Here is a 12,437-nt window from a genome sequence, read left to right as displayed (position 1 = left end):
TCCTCCAGTTCAAAAGCAGGGACAAAGAAGGAGAACCCCTTCCCATCTCCGGATGCCCGCGGGGCTGGCTTCGGTCCCCCCCCACTGTCCTGCCCTGCCCCGCCTGCCCGGGCAGGGAGCTGTCCCAGAAGGAGGGGGGCGGGGTGCCTGCCCCAGCCCGGGGGGCGGAGCTTGGTCATTCCTCCGGCCCCAGCAGCCCCGGGGTGGGCTAGTCTGGGAGGGGCCCGAAGCCAGGTGAGGGGGCCGCTGAGGCTCGGAGGGGCAGAGCGCCCCCCCTCCGTGCCCTCTCCCCATCCACTCCTCAGTTTCCCTCAAAGGGAGATTGTCACCCACGTGGGCCGCGCCAGGGCCGTCGGGCGAGCGGTGGGGGCTCAGGTGGAGGGGGACGGGTCGGGGAGAGCCCCGAGTGCCTCCTCCCTTCTTTCTGCCCTTCCCGCTTCCACTCGCAGTCCCTGCCCCTGACCGCAGGTGGGAGTGGAGCGCTAGGACCCGGGGGAGCAGCTTCTTCGGCCCCTGAACCCCATCCCCCGACCCCTCGGCCCCCGGCCTGAGGGGCCGAGGAGGCGGGGCGGAAGGCCCGGAGGCGGTGTTGGAAGCCGTAGGCCCCGCCCCGACCCTTGGCCCCTCCCTCCCTCCCTCGCGGGCTCTGGCTCCGGCTCCCTCTCAGCCGGCTCTCTTGGCCCGGGCTGCTGCTGGCCCCGCGCGTCCCTTCCCCGCGCGTCCCGGCTCGGCCGCCTCCGCGCAGCCCCGCAGGTAGGGAGCCCGCGAGCCCATCGGGGCCGCATCGGGCTGGGGCGAAGGACACCGGGGTCCCTCTGCCTGCTCGGTCCCCGCTTATCATCTCCTTGGTCCCCGCAGGTGCCCTCTGAGCCGGAGCGGGAGCCGGAGCCGGAGCCGGAGCCGGCCCCGCCGCCGCTGCCCAGGATGCCCCTCCTGCCAGTCTTGGCGCTGCTCGCCGCCTCCTTGGCCGCCACGGAGCCAGGTAAGGACGCGCGCGCGCGAGGCGGGGAGGTGTCCGAGGGCCCTCGCTCGAGCCCGCATCCACTCGCCGCACCCCTGATTACGGACCCCCCCTCCCAGCATTCCGGCTCGGAACTCGTGCTTGTAACCCCCCCAGCGCTCGGACTCCGAACCCGAGCTTGTAACCCCCACCCAGTACTCCGGCTCGGAACTTGTCCTTGTAACCCCCCCAGCGCTCCGACTCCGAGTCCGTGCTGGTACCTCCCCCTCCCCAGCACTCCGGCTCGGAACTTGTCCTTGTAACCCCCCCAGCGCTCGGACTCCGAGTCCGTGCACCCCGGCACTCCTGCGCTGCCTCGGCCCGCCCCCACCGGCCCGGTCGGCCCCGCTCTTGGCCTCGGCTCCTCCTGCTCTGCGCCCACTTGCGCCCGACTTGGCCGCGAGGAGGCGGCGCTGAGGGCCCCCGCTGCTGGGGGCGGAGGCGGCCGCTCGGACGGGCGAAGCCCAAGTGCCGGGGCAGCCCGGGCTGGAGGGAGGCGGAGGAGTGGGGCACTGCCCGGCATGGCTGGGGACAGGAGAAGGGCACAGAGCGCTGTGCGGAGGGAAGGCGAGGCGGGCTGTGGCGGCTCCCCGCCGGCTCCTGCTTGCGGCCCCCTCCTCCCCTCCCTCTTCAAAGGAGGGACACACCTTCGTCTTTGCAATGGTGTAGAGGGCTGGAGGGCGGCTCCCCGTCCCCCTTGCCCCCCTTGCCCCCCTCGTCCTCGGGCCAGCTCCTTCCATGGCCTGCCTCTACTTCCCCATCCCTCCTCGGTTCTTCCCTCTCGGCATTTTGCTCCTGGGTTTAGCGGCTACTGGAACTAGGGGGCCTTCCTGGGAGCCCGGCTCGCTCCTCAACTTTAACGGGCTCTTAAACTTTTCTTGGGGGGGGGTTGTCTCCGAGAGGAGGACTCCGCATTTCTCTCCTCTGGTGCACAGAACCTCCCCCGCCTCCCCCCTCCCCCGGGAGCCCTTCCCTCCCAGGCCCCGTGGGGCCACGGCCCAGCACCTCCCCCTACCCTGACTGATGACTGGGGAAGGCAGGAATGCAGCAGACTGTATTAAGGACAACGGGAGCTCGGGTGGGAGGCGGCGGCCCCGAAAGCCTTTGTGGCGGACCTTTATTGGCCCCTCCGGGGTCCAGCCTGAGCGGACCAACCTGCAGGAGGAAGGGGACCAGAAATAGGCATTTAGTGGGACAATGGCTGCTTGACAAAGTGTTCCTTCCCTGGTGGTCAGTGGCTGGGGGCAGGGCCTGTGGCTCTTCAGCCTGTCAACCTCCCTTGTCCCCGCCGGCCTCCCTTGTCCCCACCGGCCTCCCTTGTCCCTGGCGGCCTCGCTTTCCATTTGCTCCCATGAGGGAATGCTGGGGGGGGGGTGTCCTTGTTCCAGGAACCAGCTGTTTGTGCCAGCAGCTGGGGCTGGGGGCAGCTGCCACCGAGGAAGGGCCCAGCCACTACCTTAGGCTTCCACGCCTTTGCTATGAGCCCTTTGCAGCTGCTGGCACTGCCAGACCCAGGGTGGTCTGCAGGAGCTTTAACCCTGTCAGAGGGAAATGGAGACCCTGGTCCCTGGGCTGGTCAGAGAGCCTCTTTTCTGCCTCCGTTACCCAGTGGCCTTTGGGACCCGCGGTCATGGGGCAGGGCCATGGAATTCCAGGAAACTCCCCTGTCTGTCTTCAGGTGTTGGGAGCTCGTGTACACGTGTGTGCAGGAGCTCCTGCATGTATGTGCAGGCGTGGGAGTGAGTGTGAGGGATGGGCACTGAGGCGGTAGGAAGTGGGAAGCTCGCAGCCCGAAGGAACGCCAATTTGCCCACTGGCCCTGGCTCCACTGCCAAGTTCAAGAAAATCTCGGGCCTCCTCAAAGCCTCGGCATCATCAATGGGCCGGGTGGGAGCCTGAGGAACTCCCCAGGGCTGCGAAGGCCCAGCTGGCCCTGGCATTCACACACTGGAGAGTTTGGTGGCCGGGTGCCAAGGGCAGAGTTGATGTAAGTCAGGGACCAGTCTCCTTGACACAGATTCCTGTCCGGGGAAGCCTTGGAGAAGCCTTTGTCCCCTCCTCCCTCCAGGTTGGGGCTGCACGTGGCAGAGATGCCCGGCCCGGCTGGCCGGGATAGGGCCACCAGGGCCGGTCCCGACAGGAGAGCAAAGCCCGGTCGTTAGGATGAGTGTTCTCTGACAGTGTGGAGCCATGTGTGATGGTGGGAGCCCCTCTAGAGCGGGGAGCCCTGGCCAGGAGTGGGAATGGGGGGCAGAGACTGGCAGACGACCCCCGGCCCCGGCCATGGGCAGGAGTGGGGGGCAGAGCCGGGCAGACGCCCCCCAGCCTCTTCCATGGGTTTCTGCTTGTTGGAAGCAAGTGGGGCAGGGTGAGGTTGGCATTGGGCCAGCTCTGTGTGCCACCCTCCAAAGCCAGCCTGGCAAAGAGCCCCGATGGAGGTCGAAGCCTCGGCTCAGCGGCCCACCTCGGGGACAGAGGGCTCAGGAGGGGCGCCGTAATCAGCTCCTCCCTCCTTACTAAGCCTTCCCCACCCATGTTCACTGAGGCAGCGGCATAAGCAGATCCGCAACTGGAAAAGAGTGGGTCCCTTTCCGGGCAGGGTCTGGCTGGCTGGTGGCCATTTTGGCCGGTCCGGGCTGGCTTGGCGAGGAAGGCCCAGTCTCGGTACCTGCTCTCTGTCTGCCATCTTGGGAGAACGGTGCTGGCCCGGTTCCCACCCTCTCCTCTTGTGGGGCACCGTAGCCTTAAAGGAGGAATCCTCCCCTCCAGAAACCACTCGGACCCGGGACTTTGTCCACCCTTTGCCCTCCCCTCCTCCCTGTTTTCCAGCGTTCTGCTAGAAGTGCCTTGTGTATCTTGGGAGGCCTCTGGGAGTCCGATGCTCTGTCTGACGGGGAAGCCCGAGGGTCTCACCTGGGAGCCTCATTGTCATTCCTGGGGTCACACAGTTAAGGAGGGGCAGAACCAGCCCCCCCCCAGGCCTGTATTTCCCGGCCCGATGCCTCATCCCTCCACACTACCCACACACCAACTTCCAACAGGATTCTGAGGAGCTTCTGCTAGCCCTGTGTCCATGGTGCTTGAGGCCCCGGGCCCTGGGGGGCTGCCAAGGCAGGAGGAAGAGCTGATACCCCAAAGCAGAGGGCTGTGCGGCGCAGGCCGAGGGGGAGGACGCTGCTAAAGGTCGCGTGTGAGAGCTCTGGGGAGGACACGGTCACGGAGGGCCCCGGGGAAAGGGGGCACACAGCAGGATGCCCGCATCCTGGGGCAGAGTCGGGGTGGGGGAGAGTTGGAGGGGAGGACTCTGGGTCTCTGAGGGGCCCTGCTGGGCAAACTCTTATCTCACAGGTGAGGAAACTGCGGCTCAGCCAGGTCACATGGGTAGGGTTAGCTGAACTCAATGTAAAGCACATAAATGGGGGTAGAAGGCAAAGGACCTCAGAATGAGAGATGGGGAGGCCAGTTGTGCTGCCTCCATCCCTGCTGGCTGGACTTCAGTCATTTCATGCTGGGTGCACCCATGGAGGGGTTCTAGGTTCTAGGACCTGGGCTCTGGGTTCCGGGCTCTAGGCTGGGTCAATGGGGGGGTCAATGGGGGGCTAATGGGGAATGGGTTCCACAGAGCTTATTGTACTTCCACGTTATGAAGGGGGCCAGTGGGGGCCAGTGGGAGATCATGTTCAGCCAGAGCCACGACATCTGGCCCAAACTCTTCAAATGTCACACATCCTTGAACCCTGCCTGTTAAAATAGTCTTGAATTTCAGCAAAACATGTTTTTCTGAGCCCAGCTTTCTCTGCTTGAAATACTCGATTTCTTTTTCGGCGCTATGTTGTAGAAACCTAGAAGTCGCATTTCACCGAAAGTGTAGGCCCTGGGTTCTGACCTTGGCCACAGCCCCGAGCACATGTGCACACCAGCCCGAATCTATAACTTGGTGGGGGACGCGCTGCCCGAGCTCCCTCGGTCACGGCCCGCTGGGCCCGTGGTGTCCCTGGTCCCTGGGGTATCTCTGGTCCAGGCGACACCCTGTGAGGAAGCCTCTTTTCCAGTGTAGGGCAGCCTCTGTCCTGCCTCTGGAAGAGATTTTCTTGGAAGATTCTAAATGTGTGGGGCTGGGGGGGGGGGGGGGTTGCCTTTCCCAGGCCCAGAGCCCGGCTTTGTCTGCCCCAGTTGCTCAATGTGTTTGTTCAGTGGGTCCCATTCTGGGAGGCAGAGGCCCAGCCGTGTATGGATCGATTGTAGCAGGAGTGTCTGGAGGAGGTCGGCCCCGGCGGGGATCTGTCCCAGGACCTGGGGCGGCTCAGCTGGAAGGCTGGGCAAGGGCAGGGGGTGTCAGAGGGGGATCCAGGTATCTGAGGGCGGGTTGTTCTATTCTGCTGGACCCCAGAAGGCAGAACTAGCAGCTATGGCTGGAAGTCCCAGAGAAGGGCTCGGGTTTGGCCCTGGGGAGCTCAGCCAAGGTGAAATGGATCCCCTGAGGCCTGCTGGCGGAGGCTGCTGACTAATCCTTGAGGAATCGCCTTTAGAGAGATCCTTGTGCAGCTGGAGATCAGACTGTATGAAGGAGGGTTCCTCAGCTCTGAGCTTCTGGGAGGGTTTTCCATCTGCTCTCTTGAGATGAATGCTGCTGAGTGTCCTGGGAAAAATGCATCCCAGCTGCCCTCGCCAAACCTGCTTCCGTTGAAGAACGGCCCCGGCTCTTTGCCCCCTCCCCCAAAACTTCCCCCAGACTATTTCAGGTGCCTCTCGCCCGACGTCTGCCCAGGCCCTTCGGGGGATTCCAAGACCTGGGCTTGCAACTTTGGCTTCTGAGTGTCCTGTGTCCTGGAGTATTCCAGTCCCAGCTAAAATTCTGGCTTCCCCAGGGAGGCCGCCCCTCCCTCTCCGCCGGGTCGGGCTCCTCTGGGGGCCGCTCTGATTTATCTCGGCCGGGGCTCGGTTGTCCACAGCCTTTTGCCGGGGGTTTCTCCCATTAGAGCGGGAGCTCTTTGAGGACGGGGATCATCTTTTGTCTTTCTTTGCATCCCCAGGGCTTAGCACAGTACCCCGGCACACAGTAGGTGCTTAATGTTTACTGAGTCTACACCAGTTACAACATTTAGTGACCCTGGGGACTCGGGGAAAATGCTTCCATCTTGATGAAATCCTACAACCTGGGTACGAGGGATGTTGAGCCTGGGAGCCGGCTTTTCCTGTTGGAGAGCCACAAAATCCTTAGAAAAGGGAAGTCCTCCTCCATTTCCCCAGACCCTCATCCCTTTCCATCTTGGTGTGAGACAAGCTTAATACCCCGGCCGGGCTCACTGGGCTAACCAGAAGGCTGCATAAACTCCCTTTGGGCCCTGGGCTGGCCTGGAAGAGGCCCGGGAATAGAGGAGGCCCAGTGACATTTTTCTGTCTTGCTCTCTGTCTCTTTCTGTCTCTCTCCTATGTCTCTCTCCTGTCGCTCCCTCTGTCTCTGTCTCTCTGTCTCTCTTACTCTCCCTCTGTCTGCCTCCCTCTGTTTCTCTCCCTCTGTTTCTGTCTGTCTATCTCTCTGTCTCTTTCTGTTTCTCTTCTTCTAGGTCTCTCTCCTGTCTCTCCCTCTGTCTCTGTCTGTTTCTCTCCCTCTGTCTGTCTCCCTCTGTTTCTCTCCCTCTCTTTCTGTCTCTCTATCTCTGTCTCTTTCTGTCTCTCTTCTTCTAGGTCTCTCTCCTGTCTCTCCCTCTGTCTCTGTCTCTCTGTGTCTCTCTATCTCTCTGTCTCTCCTGTCTCTCCCTCTGTCTCTCTCTGTCCCTGTCCCTTTCTGTCTGTCTCTCTAACCCCCCTTGATTTGAGCCTGGCTAATACTCAGACAGTGGGGGAAGGGGCCACATTCCTTCCCATCCCCCGGGAAGGAAGGCCTGCCCAGGCCTCTGAGCATGTCCTTGCAGGCCGGCTCCTCTGGCTGTCAGCACCTGGGAAGGCCGAGGGAGGAGGTGCCCCTGGGGGCTGAGCTGGGTGTTGGATCCCGAGATCCTGAAAGCAGGGCCCCCGAGAGCCCCCCGGGGCCGGCCTGAGAGGCTGGGTGGGCCGGGCCGAACGGTCACTCTGCCCCTCTCCCTTTTACTCTCCCCTCCCTCCTCTCTTGAGAGCAGCAGGGAGGTCTCTCCCCGCTGTGCAGAGGTCAGGGGGCCTCATGGGAGGCCCTGGGGGGCTGGACTCTGGCCACCTTGACAAGGAGCAGACCTTGGGGGGGAGTGTCTCTTGGAGAGCGACAGCCCGACAGAGGAGCCGATGGGCAGCCTTAGGGGGGCTCTCTGGCCCCGCGGGGGTGGCAGTGATGCTGTCCAGGAGCGGCAGCTCAGGGGCCTGATTTCCAGCCACTCAGTCAGATCAGTCGGTCGTTCAGGGCCCACTGTGTGCCAGGGGCGGCCCGGAACTCCTCTGGAAGCGCCTGGTGCCCCAGGCAAGCTGGATTCATCCCTTCCCCTCCTGCTGCTCTGGGCCCCGAGAATGTCGGCTCCCAGGAGCCATCCTGGTTCCAGTGGCAAAGCCCGGTCCGCACGTGCCGAGCCCCGGGGAGGGTGCTCCCCTGGTCCCTGGGAGGTGGGACGCGGTGGCTCTTGGCAGGAGTGGAATTTTTTTTGTTGGTGCCCGAGCTGCGGCAGCCCCCCCACCCCCAGCTGATATTCCTTCTAGATAACCCGGGAAATCAGCTCCTGGGCTCTGCAGCTGAGCCGGGCCTGGTGGGTGCGGAGCTTCGCCTGCAGGTACGGGCTTGAGAGCTGGGAAGGAACCAGGCGCTATCCCCGGGATCCTGTGCCGGCTCCCCCTCTCCTCCCCTCCCCCAAGCTGAATCAGATGCCCGAGCCTAGCCCATGGAGCGCCGTCATCGAGCAGTGAGCAATGTTCGGCTGCCAGGCTCCCCCAGGTGCCAGGGGCTGTGCTGGGGCCGTGGGAGCCAATGCTAAGGACGCCTTCCTGGGAGCTTCTGCTCCCTCTGGGTGGTTCCCCTGCCCTCGGGCCCACCTTCAGTTGGACCAGTACAGAGGGCTCCCAAGCTGCCTCCTGCTGCCTCCCTTTCATCAGCTCACAGGAAGGAAGGTGTGGGAGGGGGGCCTAGGGAGCCAGACCCCGACCCCCGGCTGCTGCACCCGGTCACTCCATCAGGGCCCGGGGAGCCAGACCTGGGGAGCCGGACCTGGGGAGCTGGACCTGGGGAGCCAGACCCCGACCCCCGGCTGCCGCACCCGGTCACTCCGTCAGGGCCTGGGGAGCCGGATGTGATCTGTTTTTTCCTGGCCCCTGAGCAGTGATGGGAGGTGAGGATGCCACGGCCCCATTGGAGCTAGACTTGGAGTTTCCCATCATGCCCCAGTCAGATGTTCTTGATCCCCAGTAAGCAGTGGCTCACCTGGCTCTCCAGACCCTTGATGGCAGCTCAGCCAATCGTCCAGCACCTCCAGGTGAGGGAAAAGTGGCCCGAGCCGTCTCTGAGACCACAGGAAGCCTTCCGAGGTCGGGTAGAGTAGCCCTGCGGGCCGGACGCCGAGGGGCCGTGCATGTGGCTTTGTGGAGGAGGTGAATGTCATCACAGGCACCTGCTAATGACTCTGAGGGACTGAGCTCCTGTTCTAACGGGGCTGGGGAGGTCAGGATGGCCCCCACCCCCTCTCCCCTCCCTGCTATCAGCATTCTGTGCCCAGGACCCCCCAGGCTGACTCCAGCTATAAACCTTCCACGCTAAAATGCCTCTGGGAGCGGCCCTTTGGAAAGTACTGTGATCAGAATTGTGGATCTCCAGCCCCACAGGGAGGGGGAAGGTTATTGGGGGGGGCAAGAAATAGGCTGGCTCTGGAGGCTCATTTGGGATTGCAGAGCTCCCCGGCCCCCGACTGCTTCCCACCCCGTGTTCCTCTGGCCGAGCCTCCCTTCTGGCCTCCGTCTGGCTTTTGCAGCCTTGGTCTGTGGGAGGCTGAGGTTTCCTTCGTCTGGACCTTTATCTTTTGGCCGAATCCACCCTGCCTTAAAGGGAATCCCGGCCTGGGGGGGGGGGTGGCAGCAGCCCCCCAGAGGGGACCCGCGTTGCCCTTGGCCAGTTTGGCCTCTTCTTCCTTGGTTTCCAATCATCAGGTCCCCAGAGTGGGCTCGCTCTTTTTTGTTATTTATTTATTTATTCATTAATAATTTTGTGTGTGTGTTTGCTCTTTGACTCTACTCCAAGACACCGGCTCCAGGCTCCGGGCTCCCCCGTCGGCGTCCCCCTGCCCTGGGATCGGGGCCATCCCTGGGCCGCCGGCGGTCGGGCTCCCGGCCGTTCTCTGGGGCGAGCTCCGTCAGCAGCGGGCAGCTCTGTGCCGGCAGGTCCCTCACCTTGGAACACTCTGTGCAGCCCCCAAATTCAGAGAACCAGCCGAGAGCCCCCCCTCCCCTCCTCCGGCAAACGTCCCCAGGGGTTTTCAGTGAAAGATACGAGACCGATTCACTTCCGGTTGGAGATTGGTGCGGGACAACGGGGGGAGGGGGGAAGGGGGGGCGGGGAGGGGCGGCAAGTTACTTAACCCCCACTGCCCCAGGAAGGAAGAAGGAAAAGGGGCAGAAGGAAGAAGGAAGGAGAGAGAGGAGGGAGGGAAGGAAAGGGGGAAGAAGGGGAGGGGAAGGAAGGGAGGCAGGGGAAAAAGGAAAAGGGAGGGGAGGGGGGGAGGAGGAGGTGGTGGCTGGTGGCCGGGCCGGGAGAATCCATTGCTCGGGCGGGAGACTTCCAGGCCTCTGGCTGGGGCCCTGGTGCACCCGGGAGGCCCAGCCTGCGCCGCCCACACCTGCCTGCCCAGGGTGCTTCTGGTCCGAGTCCTTCCCTCGGGGACCTCGGCCTCCCTGGCTGCCCAGGGAGGCGTCCCGGCCCGGGACCTCAATGTCGTTCCGGGTGACCCCCCATAGATCCGCCGGGGTCCCTTTCCTGGCTCCCCTTGTTCAGCCCGGGGCCTCCCCCTGTTCCTCCCGGGCCTCCCCCGCCGCCTTCCTGCTCAGGCCTCTGCCACCAATCCATGCCTCACAAACCGGCCAGGAGAAGCCGGGCCCGTCAATTCAGCCCTCGGGGCTCACTGGCCGGGCCTCCGTCTCTCCCGAAGTGGGTCAGACATGGTGGTGTCCCCCGTGAGGCAGTAATGCAAAGTGCAGTAACCCCGGGCGCTCAGGGCGGCCTCACCGAGCGCCCCCTGGGTAGCAATGCCGAGGGGCGCCCCCGTCCCCGCCCCCGGCCCCCCCTCCCCTACTCCAAGCTCTCCCTGAGAATTCTGAGGCCCCCATCAACCAATCCCCCTTGCAGGGGGGCAGGGAGAAAGCCTGCCTCTGCCGGAGCCCCTTTCCCGGAGGGGGACGGGTTTTCCCCAGGGACGGGGCCCGGGGGGCTTTTTTTGGGCCCCTCCCCTTGGGGGGCTTTGGATGAGCCTGGGGTAAAACCTGGGGCCTCCCTTGGGTGGGGGCCTCCCCTCTCCCCCTTCCCAAACCCTTTTCCCCCTCCCCCCCCCCCCTTTCCCCCCTCCCCCTTCCCTCCCCTTCCCCTTCCCCCTTTGATCCCCTCTCCCCCCACAGGCCCTGGGATCCTTTGGGGTTTCGGGAGGCCCTCCCCGCCCTGCTCCGGGCCCCCGGCCCCCCTCCCTCCCTTCTTCCGCCCTCCTCCCCTCCCCCTCCCTTTCCCCCCCTTCCCCCTCCCCCATCTCTCCCCCCCTCTCCCCCGGGGAATTTCCCTGCTTTGGGAGCTGGTCGGTTTAAGGCCTTTTCCCCCCCCCCCGGGGTGCTCCCCCCCCCCCCCCCCTTCCCCCCCCGGCTCGCCGGGCCTCTGGGCCTTGGGCCCCCAAGGCCCCGGGAGGGGGCGGGGGACACGCAATGAAAGGACTGCCCCCCTTTGGTCTTCCCACGGCCTCCCCCCCCTTCCTGCCCAGGCTAAAGCCAGGCCTCGGAGACCCCCAGGGGAGGAAGGGGCCCCCCGGGGCCGGGGGGGGCGGGACAAGGGGATGAGCCTTAATGGTGGGGGAAAGTGGCCAGGGGGAACGTGGGGGGGAGGGGCCCCAGGGGGCGTGGGGACGGGGAGGGACAGGGATGGGGACTGGGGATGGGGATGAGGGGACGGAAGGGACTCGGGAAGGGATGGGAACGGGGAAAACGAGGACAAGGGGGGAAAGGGGATGGACTGGGGATGGGGATGAGGGGGATGGGGACGGGATGGGGGGGGGCGGGGCAGGGGCGGGGCTGGGGATGAGGGATGGGGATGGGGGGCGGGGACGGGCGGGGCGGGGGAGGGGCAAGGGGGGGGGGAGGCAGGGGCCGGGGACAGGGTGGGGACGGGGACTGGGGATGGGGATGGGGACAAGGCCCGGCTGGGGCCAGATTTGTTCTCCTAGATCTCCGGGAGTGAGAGGGCGGGGCCTGTGTTGCTTTGGTCCCCCGGGGTTCCCCCTCCTCTCACCCTCCTCCATCTCACCCTTCCTCCTCCCTCTCCCCCTCCCCTCTTCCCTCCCTCTTCCCTCTCCCCTCCCTCTCCCCTCACCCTCCCCTCCTCCCTCCCCTCTCACCCTCCTCCCTCCCTCCTTCCCTCTCCCCCTTCTCCCTCTCTCCCTCTCATCCTCCTTCACCCCCCCTCCCCCCCCCCTTCCTGGGCAGCAGGTGCTTCAGGGCCAGGGCTGGCCGGGAGGGCGTCAGCCCCCTCCCCCCCCCCCCCCTCCTGTCCCCTATTGGCCCCGCGGAGGTTTGGGTTTCCCCAGGATTCAGGGGAAAAAGTGGGGTTTGGAGCAGGGAGGGGAGGGTTCACACTGGGCTCCGGTGTCCGGGTCCCGGCCCCGGCCCGCCGGGCCCCTTGTTGCCCCCACCCCTCGGGCCCGGGAATCCTTCTCCCCAAGCGGTACTGAACCGGGGCAGGAAAGCGATCCGACCCAGGGGAAGGGGAGGCCGGGGAGGCCCTTGGCCATTTCGCTTTTACCAAATTGCATGTGGCCCTTGAACCCTGGGAAGTAGATGCTCTTATGATCCCCATTTTACAGCTGAGGAAACTGAGGCAGAGGAAAGTGTCGGGCCCAGGGTAGCTAGCAGGTGTCTGAGAGCAGATTTGCACTCTGGTCTTCCTCACTTGAAGCCCCTCGGACACTGAGAGGATTTCTGGCTTTAAACTGAGCTCGCCGGCCCGGAAATGTCCCTGGAGCGCCTGGTGAGGCTCAGCAGCCCGGCCGGCTCAGGATCTGACCCCAAAGGACCTCGGGCCTTCCAGTCCTGGGCACCCTCAAGCCCACGGCTGCCGTTGGAGGGCCCCTGAAGCTCTCTAACCATCCCCTTTCCGGAATCGGAGGAGAAAGTGCAGAGGATCCTGGTCCAGCCTGGAGTGACCAGGGCCTGGGGGGTAGGGCAGCTCCTGAGCCTTCTGGGAACCCATGCACCCCAGGGACTGTCCACTCCAGCACTGGGGGGGGGGAAGTAAAAACTG

General features: G+C 64.6%; 1 protein-coding gene across 1 annotated transcript in view; it reads left to right on the top strand.

The window, feature by feature from the left end:
* The first annotated feature begins 503 nt into the window (after nucleotides 1-503).
* The window catches only part of COL18A1 (collagen type XVIII alpha 1 chain), an 81,224-nt gene continuing 69,290 nt past the window's right edge, over nucleotides 504-12,437 (top strand). The window contains exons 1-2 of the mRNA XM_031968332.1: nucleotides 504-753; nucleotides 859-982. Coding sequence (XP_031824192.1) covers nucleotides 925-982 — 58 coding nt within the window. The 5' untranslated portion in view covers nucleotides 504-753; nucleotides 859-924. The remainder of the gene's footprint in view (nucleotides 754-858; nucleotides 983-12,437) is intronic.

Source organism: Sarcophilus harrisii, chromosome 4 (genome assembly GCF_902635505.1).
Source record: "Sarcophilus harrisii chromosome 4, mSarHar1.11, whole genome shotgun sequence".
Taxonomy (NCBI): Eukaryota; Metazoa; Chordata; class Mammalia; order Dasyuromorphia; family Dasyuridae; genus Sarcophilus; species Sarcophilus harrisii.
Note: the sequence above shows the minus strand (reverse complement) of the source record. Positions and strands in the feature narration are given on the sequence as shown.